This window comes from Lissotriton vulgaris, chromosome 3_1, assembly GCF_964263255.1.
Source record: "Lissotriton vulgaris chromosome 3_1, aLisVul1.2, whole genome shotgun sequence".
Lineage (NCBI taxonomy): Eukaryota > Metazoa > Chordata > Amphibia > Caudata > Salamandridae > Lissotriton > Lissotriton vulgaris.
Genome location: NC_141689.1, coordinates 1803837475 through 1803857984, shown reverse-complemented (window position 1 = coordinate 1803857984; position 20510 = coordinate 1803837475). Strand labels below are relative to the sequence as shown.

The following is a 20510-nucleotide window of genomic DNA, read 5'->3' as shown; positions in this document are numbered from 1 at the left end:
GAAACTTCCATGGTCTGTTTTTCAGTCTACAAGATAATTTTACAATAAGGTCAAAAGGAAAGAGTCAGGAAGACATCCTGATGCATGCTGAACTGTAGGCAAGATCTCCCACTTCCTCCGAAGTAACATTGATGGGTACTAGGTAACCTAGTGTGCCTAAGTTAGAGAAATGAACGTCAAAGCAGTGAGAAACATACTGTTCTAGGACATGCCAATCTTGTAAATCACATTGTAAGGTAGTGAAAGAATAGGAAAAGCATGACAAATACGGCCTACAAATATCCCCCATGAGGGTCTGGAAGGGTAGTAGTAACATACAACTCTTCACAGAGAGCATGGAATGTTTGGTTCACATCATCCAATTGTGGATTTATTCTGAAGCATTGCTCTGATCAGCCAAGCATCTAAGGCAAGGGGAAACTCAAATACTATAAGATAAAAGGATCTTAGGGAAGCCTGGATGATTCATAGTATCACCTTCTGATCCAGTAGCCCCAAACAAGAATTAGTTTATCCAATGAGAAAAAGGTTTTGGATGGGGTGCATAGACTGGTATACTGATGAATCAATATATGTTAAAAATCAAAATTAGGTACTGATAAGTCAATCAGGTAACGTCATTAGACATTGCCACCTAAAATCACAAGTTAGGGAACATAACTGTTTCGATGTGCAAATGAAATAAGACTACATTGCTTGTTTATATAAAAGGTCTATTTTAATTGTCTTAACTTCACTACCACAAATAAAATGGTATGCCTTGAAAACAGATAAGTAATAAAAAAGTGTGACAGCTCCAGCTTGGTAACTACACATCTAAATATACCGTTAGGAATGTAATTTGTTCATCTTCAATGTAAAGTCATATGTTTGAGTCATTACGCTCTCAAGTAGGATCCAGTCATTTTCGATAATTTTCATAGAAAATCCTTAAGGTTTGAGTAAACAGACATCTCATTTAGGAATCCGCAGCAGTATTTAAGAAGCACTTCTTAGGCGTTCAGATATGAAGGTTCCTTGACAGCTACAAGTTGGACTTCTGAGGATGCCTAGAGTCATGGTTTACCATCTGCACCCAAGTGCCATTGTACACAGCAACGATCATTCCATCAGCGTCATCATTCGTAGTCTTGCAGGAATTCTGTGCGGCTGCACAACGTAGAGTAAGTGTTTTTTTCAGTTGCGCAGAATCCTAATCCTCCACAAAAAAAATGCAGGATAGTGGTTTTAGAAAAAAATGACATCTGTTGTATTATCCATACAAAAAAGTAGCAAAACACGCAAATGTCCAATCTGCTACCCTTCAAACAGAAATTAAGGAGGTTATGTCTACTTTCAGGAAGGAACCGATTAGAAAACGTGCCAGGGCTTAGTACATTGTTCTCAAGTATCCCCAAATACAGCAGTAGAAAAAAAATCACCTCCTCCTATGCTAATATTCTAAGACATTTGTACGAGGGGCTAGATTGATTAGCACATACATTAAACTAGAGGCCAGCAACACTCAGGCAAGGTTGTCATGGGTGTCTCCACCATGTGCTAATTGATTCAGTCCAATCAGATTAGATCGGATTGCAACTTTAGAAGCAAAATGGGCATGGTCTAGCAAATGCTTATGTTATGACCAGCAAAAGTTACATGGAAAAACAGCTGAGTCTACATTAAATGCAAAGATTTCTTCATATGTATGATTGCTATCTAGGTACACTGGATCCAAGTTGATAAAATTATGTTTGTAAAAACAAATACAAATATTTGTAAAAACGAATGCAAATTTTATCTTATCCTATTTCAAGTTACATTCTCTTGTAACATGATCTGCAAAGCAATGCCTTACTGAACATTGTAAACATCCCCATTTCAAGACTGTAGCACCCACTTCATCAGGTAATGGGACTACAATCAAAGAAACCAAAATAATGCGAATGCTGGCAACATTTCGGGTAAGATCGTAGTAGATTTAGAAGGGACACAACAGGACAACTGTTGCCTTCTAGAGAGCCCAGCCACTTTACTGGGGACGCCATCAAAACAATTAACTACTTGGATTCTTATACATTCTTCCTAAAACCTAATCTTAATTTCTTCCTAGTTTTAGACCATAAAGCAGGTGCCTAGAACAAGCACTTCATTCAGTGAGGACTACGCCCCCTTTGTATTTATCAGTTTATCATGTCCCCTCTTTTCTACTTTTTTGCCGGCTAAACAGTAATCCCCATTACTTTTTCCTGTTTTCAAACATTCAGCCTTAAAGTCTTTTTTATGCCCTTCTTGAATTGCCACAGGTTCCTCATCGTATTTTACACTGAGGTGAGAAAATAAGTATTGAAACATTTCAAATCCAGTCTTCCCAATACAACAAAGAGGCATTTAGTTTCAAAATTTTCTTCCCTACAGCTCTTCTCCTTTAAAAATATATCACGGCGTCTACTATCCATTTTGTTTTAAAAGTCACCACGGTTGAGCCTCAGGTGCATATAAATCCGATTAACTCGTACCATCTGTAATGGTGCAGATTTCCAGTGACTTTGTTTTGCTTCTCAACAGCGTGTCTCAAAACATTTTAGGTCTATTTCCCTAGCCCCCGCTATAGCATATTAATACATTTTCTAAATTTTAAATACTATGCCTCTAATACGTGATCCTTGAACTTCTTCACTTCCAAATTCCTAGTCTAAAGCAGATCCATTTAACTGACTGCTGACTGAGCCTTTCAATACTTTTTGAGGTATAGCATAATGATTCTGTCAAAGTTTATTTTGTAGCACTTCACTAACTAGTCTGTTCTGCAGCATGGAAAAAAGGACAAATGTGGACGGTGAAGTGGGGTTTAACTAGTAAAAACAATACATCGCAGGAACACAAGTATATTTTTTATTCTAACCCATCATTTTTATGTTTACACAGTTCTACGCCATTTTGAATGCACTTGGCTATCAAGGAATTGCTAGAGGTGAGATGGAAGACATGCACATGGAAATGATAATTAACATACTGTAGTTAAGATATACACTCAGATTAATGTATAAAAGTTACTTTATTCCCAACACTGCAATAGCTGGACCCAGCAGGGAAGCAGCACCTTCCTCATCTGAGCTCCAAGTCCCAACTGCCCTCGAGAGAACTTTGCCAGGTCCAGCACTCTACATTACCTCACAATTAGCTTAACTCATACATTCCACTGCTTGCAAGTAGCAACACCACACATCTTTTCCCTTATACACATCAATAACAATGAATCACAATACAAAGGATACCATCCGCCACAATAAATAATGGCAAAGATGAAAGCAACTTTTAGATACCACCCTGTAGCATATTAAAATAAATATACTATAAACAAATATAACATTTTGCAGAGTTGAGATAGTCGCCAATTTGTAGTGAAGATATACACTCAGATTAATGTATAAACGTTCTTTTATTCCCAACTCTGCAATAGCTGGACCCAGCAGGGAAGCAGCACCTTCCTCATCTGAGCTCCAAGTCCCAACCGCCCTCCAGGTAAATATGCTGTATCCCACACACTACATTACCTCACCATTAGCTTACCTCATACATTACACTGCTTACAAGCAGCAATACCACACATACTGATATGAATCAATTCAACCATCACTTGAAGAAAGCAAGCACACATAGCGCGTTTCAAAATAAACACAGTACAGTGACTTGCTTGAGTAAATGTGTTAATTTTAACTGTGGAAGCATGAAAACAAGCCCTAACAGACAGCCCCAAAAAATCACAAATAAAAAACAAACAAAATAATTGCATAATGAAAAGGCTTCAGTCATAGTTAAGTTTGAAGAGACCAACTACGCCTCGACGTGAAGCCTAGCCTTACTTCTTTGTTTTGTTATTTAACCTGCCATCCAAGCACAAACATCACCCACCACATAAACATTGCAAAACGCCCATTTATCCCTTTCAGGCACACCCACACAAATGCACACGGGGGAGCTTTATCTATCTATGTATACATATATATATATATATATATATATATATATACACACACACATATATGTGTGTCTTAGTACACATGAGAAGGCATGTAAATATATCACACCTACACAATGGTTTAAGCCAGCCAAAGCCACCCTAAAAAGGATTTTAAATATATACACACACACAAACACACACACACACACACACACACACACACTCACTCACACAACCGATCAGCAAGAGTGTAGATTTTACAGGCGTTGACTACAATCTGATGTAATAAGGGCCATAGAAGATACTAAATATACATTTCCCATTCACTATTAAAAGGTGAGTAAGCAGGATGTTTCAATGCGAATATAGCAGCACATATAACTCAGATACATATATAATGTGCGGTAAGTTAGCATGGCAGGATTTCTTTTATACAGTAAAAAATGCTCTGCACCATACCGCAGCCTGTGTAATCCTCTACTGCGTAATTATCTAAAACGCATAATTGAAGGGCACACTCTTGGAATCACTGCCCTCTCGTTCCTAGCTAGTTTCCCAAAGATAAATTCAAACAAGTTCACATTAGCCCCCTTCCTAATCGGTTCGGTTCAAAAACTTTATTCGATTCGGAAAAGAATCATAAAAGTCAAACATTTACAAACATGATTTAGAAATGTTTTTTAAAAGACAGTCTTAAAATTAAACACTAAACTGGTAAAGCACAATAATTAATATATTCACAAGTAGAAAAACATAGGAAGGGCGTACTGAAAATAGGGCCCATACCGTTTACTTTCCATCAATTTATGTTAATTCATAAATTATTCATACATGGGTATACATCGGGGGGGCAAAGGAAAAAAGTCACAATACAACATTATACATGGGCAAAGACAGAGGATCTTAAGGCCAAATTAACCATACCGTTTTCTAATCAAGAGTGACACTCGTATGAAGTTTAACATCGCACAACAAACACCAGAGGATGACAGAAATAACAAGTAGTCATAACCCTCATTATAATTACATGGTTGCTTCTCCTTCAGAATAGGCTTAATAAACCTAATTCTCGGGTCCTTATATAAGGGACAAAAGAGAACAACATGCATAGTGCTTTGACTAGCTTTGTTGTTACAAGGACAAGGGGGCAGCTTTTCACACCAACCCCCTTGTTTAGGAAACGCAAAAAGAAAGTGCAAGATGTTTAGCCTAAACCTTGTCAGATAGAATCGTCATTGCACATGAGTTGTGAAGGTTAAATAAAACTGATGCTGTAAATTAACCATAGGACCAAATGACCTAGCCAGGGAATGTACAAGTGAGGATTTCCAGTAACTTGATTTTATGACGGTTTTAATGTCTCCCTGTATTTTTTCAGGGTTATCAAAAATGTCACCCAAACCTATTTTATGGAGCATTTCATTGACATAAGATAACCAGGGAATCGGTTTCCCATTTTCCAGTTTTAGACAGTCCCGGAGGATGTCTCTAGAAAGCTGTAGGTCCTCTGATAGCCATATTTTGCCCCATAATAGTAAGGGTGAAAGACGAATGGTATCACCCACATAACTCAAACCTATTTCATCATGGGCAAATTTATTTGATGAACCTGATGGAATAGCCAATACACGCTTTATAAATTTGTTCTCCATGATTTGTATCATGGCAGGGCTTTCAGTCCCCCAAACCCCAGCCCCATAAGTAGTTACCGACAAACATTTTGATTTGTACAGGGTTTTTAGATGTGTAACAGGTTTTTGACCTAGTTTGCCACAGAAGCGAAACAGACCTATAGAGCGACTAGCGCTCTGGACTCGAATCTTCATTAACGGGGTCCAACTTCATTTATTATTAAAAAGGTTTCCCAGATAGTTAAAATTTTCTACCTTTTCAATGGTAGAATTATTTACTACAAACTTTCTGGATTTGGTCCCCTTTGGGCCACAGACCATAGCAAAGGATTTGGTGAAATTTACCTTCAGATCTAGGTCCAACATGAAGTTGTTAAAGGCATCAAGACAGATCTGCATGCTATTTCCTGTGAGTGTCATAAGTACCGTGTCGTCGGCATAAGAAAGCTTTGGTATGCTCCTGCCGTTGACCTTTGGGAAGTCGTGACAATGGTCCAACAGGTACTTTTCCAGGCTGTTTGTGTACACAAGGAACAAAAAAGGGGCTAATATGCATCCTTGTCGTACGCCCTCAGTTGAGAGGATAGATTTAGTCCCCCCCCCCCCCCCCTGGCCCGAACCTTATGGCTACAGTTGTTGATTCATGCAGTCTACGGAGCAAGGTGACCAAGGGTTCCTCAAACCCATATCCCCCATCATTTGCCACAGCTTGCTCCGACACACAGTGTCGAATGCACTTGAAAGGTCCATGAAGGCAAGGTGGATGGAGGAATTCCTTGCCTTCATGTACTTTCCTATGATTAGAGCCAAGTTCAGGCACTGTTCGACCGTCCCTTTACCTTTTCTGAACCCATATTGGGAATTCACAATAAGGCCCACCGAATCTGCCCATGTTTCCAGTCTGGCTAAAATGACCCTACCCAGTAACTTACATGATGCATCAATTAGTGAAATTGGGCGATAGCATCAGGGATCAGATCTATCGCCCTTCTTAAAAATTGGCACCACTACTGCCTCCTTCCATGATGCCGGGATGCGGCCAATAACAATTGCTCTAAACACGTTTAACAGTAAAGGGGCCCAAACCTTGACATTATGCCTGAAGAAATCCAAAGGTACTAAATCGGGGCCGGGTGCTTTTAATAATATGCCTGTCCTCAGGGCATCTTCCACCTCTTGCAAAGTGAGCGATGAGCTCAGGGACAAAGATGTTTGTGAGACCACCAACTCCCTAGCGTCTCCTAATGATGATTCCTGGATTAAGATTCCATTTGGGTTAAAAATGTTCCCAAAATGTGATTCCCATGTTTCACATGTAATCTGCATCACAATATTATCCTTGCCATTACTCGTGAAGAGGGGACGATTAATAACTTCCCAGAAAAGCCTGCTATCTTTTAATTCTGAGGCCTTCTCAAATTCTTCCCAGGCTAGGTTTTTTAAATCCTGCTTCCTTGTTCTTATGGCCTCTTTATAGGCCAGTCTGGACGCTCTAACCAGCTCTTTGTCCCTTGGTTTTTGTTTTAATGCTATTTTCAATGATCTATGTGATGCAGAGCACGCGGCATCAAACTTTCTGGGGCCCATCCTTTTATTTTTCCCAATTGGTTTTTTGAGACGCTCAGCTACATGCCCACATAAAGATTCAAAATTCCCTATGACCTTTTCAGGGTTAGCTGTAGGTGTTAGACATGCCTCATATTCGGAACTATATCCATTTAGGATCTCTGCCTCAAGACCAGCAGCGTCTATTTTACCCCATTTGAGAGTAATGCCTTGGTTCCTGTTATACTTTATAGATTGCTCCCAGACAAGATGTTTGGGTTTAACAGGACAGAGCAGGGATAACATTAGAGGGTTATGGTCACTGGCAGCATTTGCAATTACCTCCAACTTGTCAACATAATGAAAATACCCACTAGACACAATTGCGAAGTCAATAAAACTCATCGTGCCTCTACTTCCCTGAAAGGTTGGTATCGGAGCCGAATTTGGACCAACCCAGGGCTCCACTATACATAGATCATTTAGGATGATATTATTTAAAGCGTCCCCCTGGAGTGTGTGTTTGAAGTGTGTCAGAGGATGTTCATGAGAGTCTTTCAAGCCACACACATTCGTGTCCCCATGGCTGCATAATGAACAATTGAAATCTCCCACCCAGATGATAAAAAGTAGGGGTTGTTCACGACGTGCCCTGGCTATAGCCTCCTCCAGTTCCGACATTACAGTTGTCTCATTATCATCAAAGATATTATAATACCAATTAATCAATAACAGTGGTTCAGGGAACAAATTGTCCAACATTAGCAATTGAAACCATGGGGTGTCAACTATCTTAGATGTTACAAGTTTACATAATTTTAGAGAAATCGCTGTCATTATTCCACCTTTTGCCCTACCCGCTTGTGAAGGCACCGCTAGTACATTAAATGATTGAAAACCATCAATATTCTGAGGAGTTCGGCTCCATGTCTCCTGGAGACACAGAATGTCATGGTCTCCCACAAATTCTAACCAGGCCTCATCCTCTAATCTAGTAGCAAGCCCAGCGATGTTCCAAGAAATTAGACACAACCTTAATTCACCTTGTTTGTTTCTGACTGGTTCAGGTATTGCTGCCAAATTTTGCCTTAAGGTAGTTGGATTTGATTCACTTTCTTGGGTAAAGCCAACCTCATGGTCTTGAGGGTTAGTAGTACGATCATCACCTACGGAAACATCCTCCCGCAAGTTATCGTTACAACTTTCCCCCTTCTCCCTCTGACTAGGCTCTCCTATTAACAAAGCATCACCAGGAGAATTTTGTGATGGTCAATCCAGCTCCTCCATACCCACAAGTGGATCAAAACGATTTCTTAGGGGGATGTCACTTGGGAACCACCCTAGGTAATCACCTCCCTGAAATCTTGGTCTTGGGTCATTGTACGGGGTTTGCAAAAAATTGTTGTTGTTACATGTTGATCCCCTGAAGAAGCCATCACCCTGGTGCCATATTCCCCAGTTGTTTTGGTTCGGCCATGCGGCCATATTTCTCCGGGTCCACCCAGGGTATGTATCACTATGAAAAGTCAGCCCGGTATTCTTATGGAACGAAGTCGGAGGGACAAAATTCAGATTTGGATAAAAATATTCCAAACCTATACATTGGATATCCCGAACTCTAGCAAACCTTGGTTTACGGCAGATCATATCTTTTACCCAGGTGTCACTGAAGTTAATCAGAATACAGTCCCCCTCTAAATCCTTCTCACTTGGGCCCACCCAGGGGACTCTACGCACACTGAGTATTTTTGTTTTAGAATCAGGAGGAAGTGGCCTATTATTATTAAGCCAATATGTTGCTTTATTTTTTAGCTCCTGATTTGATTCCGTTTTATTAGGCAAAACTGGGGGTACTCCTGTAAGAATTACCATAAAAGGGACAGAGTCTGGGGGCAAGTTTACAGGTGGTAGTTTCTTTTTATGTACTCTGTCACTATCGGCTACAGGTCCCTGCGATGGTATTAGTTTGGGCCCAGAGGTAGCTCCCTGTTTAGAGATAGTTGCTTCAGATGTTAACGCTGTGCTGGCCACATTTTGGGTGGGGGGCCCCACAGTGACCGCTACTGCAGGTTTGGTACGTGCTAATGGTACAGGTTTGGTCCGTACTAGAGGGACGGGTGCTACCTTAGGGTCAGCAGTTGCGGGTGTTTGGGGTGCTTTACTTACATTTTTCTTCTCTCCCCCTTTTCTTGAGATACTATTGGTGGTGTTATTATTATTGTTATTGTTAGTGCCCCCCATCTCAGGTGGTTTACTCTTGTTTACTAATGTTTCAAGAGAATGGGTATTAAGTGAGATAAGATGTTCTAATTGGTCTAACTTTAGGTTAACAATTTGGGTTCTCTCTAGGAGGGGCAACAAAAGCACCTGAACCAGTTTCTCAATTTTCCCCAAAAGGTCGTCATTATTACTAGTGTTAAAGGAAAAGGTTTTCTGTCCCACATCACCTAAATGGGTGCCCTTTTGTTTAGGGACATTTGCCAACTGTCTTTGCTAGCTTGGTTCTACTTCCTTTTCTGTGATTCCCCCCTCTTTTCCGTTTGTTCGGATGGTTAGGTTCATGCTCACATTCTACGGCTCGGGCTTGTGTAGGGATGGGCCCATTATTGCTCAAGTTACAGTGTTGGGTACTATCCCCCGTGATACCCGATGGTATAGGTATAGGAGTGTGTGTAGGTACTTCATCTTGGGAGCCCCCTAAGTCTGCAACCATGATTGGCTGGGAGTCAGGAATTACGACTAGATTTGGACTAGCTTCCAGGTTGCTATCTGGACTCTTGTCCCGGGTAGATGTTGACTTATTGGGGGTAATTGTTGAACCAATGCGTCCCAGGGACGAATGTTTTCCTGTTATTAGGTCTAAAGACAAACGCTTTTCAGTAAGGGCAATTTCTTTTTCTAAAATCCCCGTTGCCCGGGTCATAAAATCATCTAAAGTTCCAGTGGCTTTCCCATTGTTCGTTTTTACAGTTACCTGTCTACCCTTCCCTGAACGCAAGGACATCATGTGAATTTAGTATATCTTTTTTTTATCTATAAACAAATAAAATTTAAAATTTAATACAAAGTCTTAATACCAGTTAATGAAGAAAAGTTCTTCAATCACCAATGAAAGAGAGTGGGCCCAACCCGACCTTGATCGTCCTTAGACGGTCCCGCCCTTGTCCCGGGCTTCTCCCGGTGTGGAATGTTCTTCTTGGTCTCGGAGTGCAGTTCATTGAGCAGTGGTGCTTAAATGTGTATTATGTTGTACATTGTGAGATGAAGTGTGCAGTGCTAAAGGCAGTGGTGCACAAATGTGCATTGTGTTGTACATTGGGAAATATTATGAGGTTCTTACTATTGGCTTTGACATGTCCTCATGTCATCTTGAAGTCCGACACTGTCTTGCTTGAGCTTTTTGCGCGCACAGCAGGCCCCCACATTTCTCAAGTTGTTTAGGAAGTTCAAGGTTGTTTTAGGCTTTCGGAAGCTTTGCTGGGATAATGTGTGGGAAGTGTGCTTGGTACCTTTCAGAGCAGAGATTGTTGTTGCCAGAGAAATATGTGGAATGTACAGCTCCGTCTCGGAGTCAAAATACAGGGGCCTGGCCAGCTTCTGCCTTGACCTTGACACAGAACAGGTCAGCTCGTTTTTTCTTAACAGAAGAAAGGGGGCGAGGTTTCTAGAACCTTCTCCTCAGGCGGAGTAAAAGGTATTCAAGTCAGAAAATCTTGAAGCCCAGACTGGAGCTCGCTTGTGGGCAGACGTGTCATCACAAGGGAACTGGAGTCCCAATCGAGAATCCTGTCTGGGCTGTCAAAGGGCTCCTCCAGCTTGAGTTGGCAAGCATGTCGAGTGAACGATCGGTGCGGTGTTTTATTTTTAATTTTGTGATGTGTGAGTGAGTGTGTGCACATCCAAGTCTTCAATGGTTGTAAACATCGTATGTATTTAGTGTATATATATCTTTCGGATTTCTTGCAGGACGTCTAGTATTAACTGTTTGTCTTTCATTCAAGTACTATCTGCTTGCATTTCATATTATTAACACATTTAACAGTTGCAACTGCCTAATTATGAGTTATTATTGCTTGCACATATATATACATATATATATTTCTATATACATTTGAAAGTTGTTAATTTGACATCTGGAAAAGCCTTTCTGTTAGAGAGTGTTGTACAAACAAAACCCCATGCCTTATTCTGAGAACCTTGTTTTGATGGGTTTCATTTTATTTTAAAAAAAGTGAAATCCCTTTCCTGGTCGTGTTTTGTTTTTATTGCTTGGTCGTGTTTGAGCTCCATGTGGGAGGGCGGTAATTTCTATTACTTGGGAGTGCGAAGCAATACAGAGGGCCAGCTGAAAGCCCCTATAAGTAAGGGCATTACATCATTTTTGTAAAATCAAAAGGTCTTGGCTAACACCAGATATAGCATTAGCTTGTTTCATTTCCACACAAAGTCATACTGCCTACTATCATCAGTGGTTTTAGTTTGCATATTTGGCAACACTGCCAGGAATACACCAGTGTGCTCTCGCCTGACAGCATTTCAGTGAAAAATGTAGTAGGCGATGCATCTCCAAGGAAAATAAGACCGATTTTCAGAATCCAGATGAAAAATCCAAAATACAGGAGAACATGTGGAATGAAAAAATTGTGCAAGTGAGGTTATTTCACGATTCTTCTCAAAGAGATCACTCCTCACCTCTACAACGGACATCCTTTAGAAACTGCATTAAGGTGCAAAATAAACATGCCGTGCACACACTAGTTACTTTTCCAGGTAGTTACATGCACTAATGTTAAACGATTGTGTATTTAACCTACCCAGTCATCGCAGGAGCTCAGCACACCAAGCTTTGATCACTATTGGCCACGATATTCACTGCCTCCAGAAACGTGCCCATTACTATAGTATTGACTATTTGAAAACATCTGAAGACTTATAACGCAGCATCACCTTTTATGCACCTTTGCTACTGAACAGATCGCCTTAACAGTCACATTTATTTCAAAGGAAAAATAGTTTATTTCTGAATACTCTTGTACAACACTAAGTTGAATTGGGGCTCTACATGAGAATAAATCCACCACGCACACAAGGGCTGCGATTAAGTCCAAGTGAACTTGCTCATTTTTTTGGATTTTGATGGTTTTTTTTTTTTTTTAGAGCAGCATCTTTCCTTTAAACATCCCAGAAATAAAGCACATTAAAAGTGACCAGACAAAAACCACAAATGAGTGTTTGTACCATTAGTACTGAACATGCAGCTATAAGGCTAAACCACAAAAAAAAAACAGAAAGCAGAGCTCTTCCTGAATATTAGAATAGTCTCAACAATTAATATGTTCAGAGCACATTCTTTTGACATCATACCCAGCAAAACAGTGGTTAAATCACTACGATAGTAAACCACTGTGAATTAAATTAGTTTTTCAAAATGTTTTCAATAAACGTGTACGTGTCTTCCATTGGGCGACTGCAACACTTGGCAAAGGGAAGATGCTTTCACTATCTCTGTCCAGCTGATAGGAGGCTGCATGAACAGTTTGGATGTAAAAGACGTATATACATCGAGAAACTACAGTAAATAAACAAGCATTGGCATAGCCAATAGGTCTCGCCTTTGGGACCTTACAAGTGTTCAGCGAGAGCTATTGGCTTTGCCAATGTGCTTAAGTTATGTTGCAGAGCAGTGTGGCTGTGATAAACACCTTGCATTGCACCCCGCACAGACCGTGCTTGCTCGTCACGTATTGAAAGTAAGTAATAGTTACATGGAGTTGTTTTTCTTCCTTAAAGCCAAGCCATTGGAAAATGCAACCATGGCAAACGGAGTAAACAAAGCACACTCCATGCCAGCCTGTAAGATCTGCATAACCTCAGAGGTAGGTCTACTAAGATCTTAGCCTGTAATATCGGAGTGCCCTGAGGGAGAGCTCTGCAGTCTAAGAAAGAGTGAGTAGAATCGGTGAGCCCCGAGGGAAAGCTTTGATGCCTCAGGCTTGAACTGTGAGATCTATGTGCCCTGAGGGACAGCTCTGATGTCTAAGACAAGAACCTGTAAGATGAGTGTTCCTTGAGGTGCACTTCCTGTCTGAACCTATAACATCTACGTTCCCTTGGACATATAACCCGCCTGTTCTAAGCCCGGAGCCTCTCTGTGGCACAGGATTTTACAAGGAACACATTTTAGCCATGTCATCTCATTGCCCCATGAGCACCGTCTGCACATTCAAATGAGCCTCTCCTTAGCAACAGGCCTGGCACCTTCTCCCGGATTCCTGGCTCTGCGGAAGTGTGAAATATAGATTATGTCCAGTTAATTACAGACTTGCACGTTGAACACTTAGGGCATAAAAAAGGGTTTACAGACATTGCACAATTTGGGACAATATTACAATAATACGTGTGGCCTCAGCCTGCGACTGGCGCACATTGGGATTATGGGCAGAATTATTTCTTCTGAACTGGCAGCAGCTGTAAACATGAAAGAGGGATAAAAACAAAGTAGAAAGAATCGCAGCAGCGAAAGCGACCTTGCTTGGTTTACTTCAGAACTGAGAGACTCCTATCCGCCGAGGGCCCACTGCCCGAGGGGACCAAGGAGAAACAGGGCAAAACTCGTGCACGGAGGGGACGAGGAACGGACTCACTGCCTGAAAACACTTCAAAAAGTTGTTTTCCAAGCACTGAAAGACGTCCTCCGAAAAGTGGAAATTGATTCTTTTTTTTATCCGGGCTCAGTACACGGGGCCGGGTCTGTGGTGGAGACAGCACCATAAAAACACAACACTGAAGAGGAACCGTAGTTTTGGGCTAACTGTAGCGGGGCCTACTGAGGGGTTCAGTTTTACCCTGAACCCAGACGATCGCTGATGGCACTGCCAAGGAGGAAGATAAGTGCCCCCTCCATGGGACTGCTCTGTGCCTCATAAGACAAGGAGAAGTGTTCACTCACTCCCTGCCCAACACCTTCTCTCACCGGAACCCCCAGCGTCTTGAAGTCACACAATGAAAAGGTTCTAGACAAACAGATAGAACGCCTACAGAAGGAAGACACCGGTGACCAATTGACGTAAAACTGAATCGGCGGTATACGTAATACTTGCAGTGCACGCTCTGAGACTCCGCAGCCCAGGGTGTGAGCCTTTGTGGAGAAGAAAGTGCTGCCACACCTCCCGCGGCCCCCGGCTAGGATGCGCCCGCCCCGGGGTGCGGAGGGTTAGCATGGCTTCAGCCGTCTTCCAGGTCACCTCCCTGGTCAACATATTTGTGCGGGACTGCTGGGTGAACGTCATCCGACGGCTCATCATCAACCGCTGCGGCGACAAGGATTTCTTCGAAATCCGCACCGAGAAGTCGGACCGCAACGTGTTCTACCTGCACTGCAGCTACCAGGACCCGGACCGGCTAGGCAGGGAGTTGTTTGTACTTGCTTCGCGGCCGCAATTGACAAAGCCGAATGAAGAAAAAGTGCCTAGAGTGTCACACCGCCAGTGAAGCCTCCAGTCCAGGTGGGCCGGGATACAACTGGATAGGGTGCCGCGACCCGTACACGTGCACGTCTTCTGTCGGTCTGGTGCACATCGGTATCCGTATTGATTCCAAAAGGCCCTCGCATGGCAAGCGCAACACATGCGCGCTGCTAACGCCAGGCGAGGCCTAAAAAATTAAAGAAACACTATAACGACAAAGGAAAAGCAACCCATTGGTGTCAGACCTCCCTGGAAACTAACAAAATCCTTTAGTTTTGCATTTTTAAGTGTCATCTCTCAAGCTCTATATGTACTCTCAATTTACCTTGAAGGATCATTGACCAAGTGAGCTCAGGCCAGATTCCAACCTGCCACATGCAGGCCACACACAAACACGACAGAGGCGTCTGCCTGTGACCTGCAGATGGCAGGTTTGATATTCCAGCAGGGCCTGCTTATTACATCATCATTCAATGCCTTAGAAAATAGTTCCTACAATACTATGAAATACCAACAACTGTGGCAGCAAACTGCCATGAACTCAGTTTGAGAATAACAACATTAAAAAATCCCTATTTTTAATTTACTCTGCCACTAGAAATATGCTTCTTGGTAGAAAAAAAAGCAGGTAGCAATCTACTGGCTAGTGCTGCATAGTTGTTTTTTTCACTTTCATTAAATAGATCTGCTCCTCTTAAGCACTCTTCCCTGCACACGACTGTAAGATGCTGAAGCTGGCGGATAATGTACAAGTTTAAAATCCCAACATTGTAAACTATGCAAAGGTCTTTTCACTTGCGTCCACCCTACTACGGATCTAATATTCTGAATCCAGCATTAAAGCACTAATTGCCCTTGCTGAAATACATGAAAAGCTCTCAAATACACACCCCAAAAAGGCAAAATCTAATCTGAAAATGTGGACTAGAAAAATAGTTTATCACCTCAATGATTTTAAGTACAGCAATAAATATTTAGTTATTTTTATTTGTATAAAATACTAGAGTGAAACTTTTTAGGCAAAGTATTGGCATGCTTGTCATAGCTAGGTAGTAGTTCAAGCAAATGGAAGCATCCTTTTTTCTCCTAATACCGCATTACTGCTTAATGTCCAAAACATATGTACACTACTAAAATTATTTTACACATCAATTGTAAATCAGACACGGTTTGAAATAAATGTGATCCCACTAACAATATTTGGAACAACTGTACTAAGAAACACAGACTCACACTGCTGAACATTGATGAATACATCACAGATTCCAGTCTAGAATAATTTCACTGAAGTCAACCACTAAGGCCATACTCAAGACCTGCGTATTGTTATTTTATCTCCATGCATTGATTTAACTCCTTCTGTTCTGGTTAAATAGCTTTGCTCATAACTACTGCATGTGAAAAAAGAGTCCAACGTAAACCATAGATGTAGATCTGCTAAGTGCAATATGTTCTTTATAACCAAGAGGAGAGTGGCATCACAACCCACGCAAGGCTTCACCTCTCAGGAGCCATGCGTCCTTTACAGTAAGAACTCAACAATGGTAATAAAAAGCATATTACACTTTGCACATCTATATATCATTATCCATATATGTACATATTTCTATATCAAATATATTTATCTATGGCCAACCTCCGCATGCAACGAACTCAACCCTTGGCTGTGCACAAGGGGAGGGTTAGCCACAAAGTCTAGCCTATGGCTAGGCCCTGTGACCCAACTTCCCCAAAGGCGGCCTGCCGTGGGCCCCCTTCCCCAGTCCGTGCTTAGCCCCGGGCTCCCCATCCCCTGGGGTCAGTATTTAATGGAGAGGGGGCACGCACCACTCTGGCTGATTTTGGCCCTGGGGACCCAATCTCCCGGTGCATTTTTTTAGGCAGCTTTCAGCCCAGAGGAACGCCTCTTGCAGGGAAACGGATGGAAAGTCTTTTCCCAGCGTGCAGGAGCATTTTTCAAGCTCCTGCCCACCAAGAGCAGATTTGGAGTTTGCTGCAGCTTGGCTGGAGTTTTGAAATTCCTCCCGCCAAGTGAGAGCAAATACAGGTTTCCCTGCCCTCGCTGTGTGGGCGGGTAAACTGCTATGTCAAGGGGTGGCCTCCCCTGGACACAGCATGAACCGGCACTGGAACATGGTGTCCCCATGGGCATTTATGACTCAGGGATAAGGGCCGTGCGGCCCCCCTCCCCTTAGGATTGGCTTGGCCCCGGGGATGGACTCCCAGGGGTTGAATGGAGCCAGCAGAGCTGGGACGGATGGCCCCTCCTGCTTTACATATATGGCCAGACCATGAGGGATGGTGTCCCCAGGGCCAAAATAGTCGTCCCCAGGGACGAAATTGGTGTGCACCCATCCCCTTTTGAAATGATGACCGGGCCCTTTAGTATGGGGTCCCAGGGGCTGAAAGCGGCTCTGGAAGGTGGACCACCTCCACTCCCTCACCAATTTATAAAAAAGGATTCCACCTGGGACCTGGCCCACCCAGGGGATTAAAAAAAAAGTCTGAGACCACACTTAAAAAAAAAAAAAAAATCCAGTGAATCCACAAATTAGAAGCAATTTTTGAAGTTTTGGGGACCCCTCCACCAGGCCTGAGATCTGTTGGATCCGCAGAACTTCCGCATCTCTAGATATTCATAAATCCTTTTTTTAATTACTCCAAAACTACTGAACAGTTCCATCAAAACACAGAAGCACTCTTTCTGGACCAAGATCTAGCTTTCTGACAAATTTGGTGTAATTCCGTTTAACGGTTCGGGCTGTAGTTGGGTCTAGTATCCCCATGGTAATTGCATGGGGAAAACATATTTTGGGACCCGCTTTTTCTCAGCCCCCGCTTGATGCAAACAGCACCAAAGGTATTAGCAAAACAAAATAATTATTTCTCCTATGGAAACTAGGTCCTAACTAGAACTACAGCCAGTAGGTTAAATATATACACTTATTTATTACAGCGTGGCGGTCTTCCCTGTGTAGTTATTGTTAGGGTAGAGTTTCCATAGGTAGAGTGTTTTATGTTTTGCTTAGAACTTTAGCACCATTTGACGAATCTGCAGCAAAACTTTAAAAAAATTGTTCATCCACATTAGCTCCTTTTGGAGCTTATCTGTCAAGCGTGGGCCAAGAAAAAAAGGGGGGGGGGGGACCATGTAAAAGCCTTCACATTTAAATGCAGTGAGTGGTTATGTATAGTAGAACCAAGATCCAAGTTATCTGCTGCCAGTTTAAAAGAACTTAGAAAAAAACTAAGAAGCTAATATCAAAACATGTAAAAAACAAACTAAATACTGCTATCCATATGACAGAAAAGCAACTCCATACAGGTTTTAGTTTTCTATATTTATACCAAGTTAATTCTGTTTGAAAACAGGATTTTCCATTCACAAATACCGTCACCACCGTCTGACTTCATTGATGGACTTCATGCATTGATTCAATCCCATAATTCTTAGTTCTTTACCCGACACGTTCAAACCTGAGACTGAGCTAAGGGCCATTCACTTTGGACAGGTAAGATCTCATTTCAAGTGCGGTGAGCGCCATCTCTTACTGATGTGCAGCTCGCCAAGATCTACAGCCTAGTAAGTATTTGACTGATAAAGTTGGTATTTTTATGTCTGGGGCGGAGAAAGAACAGGGATAAAAGTCTCTAATCCGGTAATGGTTTCCTTTCGAGACAATAATTCACAAATGATTAATAGATCAAAGAAACATAGATTTAGTTAAAAACACAATGTAGGGAACTTCTAAATCAGTCATCTGCTCCATGCCCTTCCAGAACCTCAAAATAAACATGAACTAATGGGCAATAGTTATATTTAAAAAAATACACTAGTTCTCAGCTCAACCACGAGTTGTGCAACATTTCCGTAGGTCTGGATTTTTAGGGCACATCCATTACAAAAAGCAAAGTTTTAAGTTCCCGAATGCGGAGGTCTTAAAAAAAAAACAATGCTGCATAAATATGTCACACAAGAGGATAGGCATTGCATGGCTCAGTGGACTAATGCACCCACTCAAGGGATCTGTGTTTGAATTTCTGGTAAGAGGTTCAAATTTGGGTGGGTTGACACACCCTTTTATTCTTCTGAGTTGGTAAAATAATTCAACAGAGTAACAAACATCATATCTATAATCCATCAACAGCACCAACTGACCTCCACAGGGGTGAATAAGCACTCTAAGACACGCCTGCTTATGTTACTTTGCTTAGTCTCAGGTTTTGTAGACTGAGTCTAGAGCCTATGGGATGGGACACAGTACTACCACTTCCTAACTTGATTTATTCGCTTAAACACAAATAGCACCTGACACACGAATCATAAGCATCCAAATGCTTGAATTTCCTCAATATTTTCGCCATGCATTCACTTCAGTGTTAAATTATGGTTCCTTTATAGTCTAAAACCTCAAGTGAAATGAGGATTAACTTATGTTAGACAAGCAAGTAGAAATAAAACAAGAATATGGATAAGGACAGGCCAACTCAAATCTCATATTTGTATTCCCTGATAAATGCATTCCTATTGTTTTTGTATTTTGTGACAACCATGCAATATTAAATGTTAGGCAAACAGTTGGTCACAGAAGCATTACATTTACATTATGCAACAACGGTGTCAACATCGCAAATTCATGTTAGGCAGCCCTATTACAAACACACAGATACATTTATTTACTGCAAAAACTGACCACATACTTAGAACCCATACAGACAAAATTATTAATGTCAGCAGGTTTAATGTGTTTTGCAAGTCATGCAAGCAAGCAAAGCATGGAAAGCTTGTTTTGCTCTTGGTTAATATGTGCAGAATATTACTTTCTCCCTTTTTTTTTTAAAACCAGTTAGAATTAAAAATATATATATATATTTTACAACCACTCCGTTTTATTAGTTTTCCTTACCTTTTCTGTGTGGTTTTAGATTGCGATCAACTGGTGGTGGTTCACAGTCAGAAACAGGCACCACCCTCTTTTGGGGTGTATTTGGACTTGGCCTAAATCCCATATGCACAGGTGGGGGGACCTGCATTCCAAATGCCGACATATCAAAAGATCCCGGAGTCATTGGCACATAGTTCGTTTCCTGGATAGGCTCTGTAAAACTGCTGGAATGATGTCGCGGTGGAGAGTTGGGATTCATAGGAACATAATTTTCATCAAGGTCTTCACTTGACATACTGCCAATGGTCAACATACTTCTGTTTTTCTAGAACAAAAACATAAAGACAACCATTACAGGCACAGTTACCAGTGACATTACAAAGAATACGACTAATGCTGTGTGGTTGGGATTCAGAAATGTGCATCATTCATTACATGCCTCATTTAAACAAAGAGTCACTCTGGAATCTTATTTGGTTGTGATTTCTGGTGATGGAGGATTAAGTAAACATAGCTGCCAAGGTTTCAAATTGTTTATTTATGACATTTTCATAATTTCAGTGTAATTATGAGTGACATTCGAGGACTAAAAGTGATACTTTCTCGCGATAAAAATCAAGCAATGAAGACCAGGGAAATATATAAGTATCAGAAATTACACCCATTTGAGCAACGAGAAACTCTAAGAAGATCTTAAAACTGCTGCAATGCACCAGTACACAACATAGTTTTCTTGAATTTCGTGGTTCTTCTTTATATAACAGAACACATTTCTTACCTGGGCACTGCACAATGTTCAGCCTCTTCATTTCTTATGAGCAGAGTCTCTGGTTTTAACACTAGCACTGACAGGCACATTGATATCAATTTCCAAGCGCAACCACAAACGGTCACTTGCGGAACCCACTTGCCGTGACTGTACCAGATTAACAAAGTCTCCAAATATAGGCGTAAATTGTCAAGAATGGAGCCCAATCGCCGCGACTGCATTGTGTTCCATTAAGGTATCAAACAATGTTGCAACCAATGCAGGGAATCG

General features: G+C 41.5%; 1 protein-coding gene across 2 annotated transcripts in view; it reads right to left on the bottom strand.

Moving 5' to 3' along the window:
- GAB1 (GRB2 associated binding protein 1) overlaps positions 1 to 20510 on the bottom strand; it is a 299988-nt gene that overhangs the window by 39847 nt on the left and 239631 nt on the right. For both annotated transcript variants that reach the window (XM_086962237.1, XM_086962235.1), the window contains exon 6: positions 19493 to 19796. In XM_086962237.1, the coding sequence (XP_086818363.1) occupies positions 19493 to 19796 (304 nt within the window). The remainder of the gene's footprint in view (positions 1 to 19492; positions 19797 to 20510) is intronic.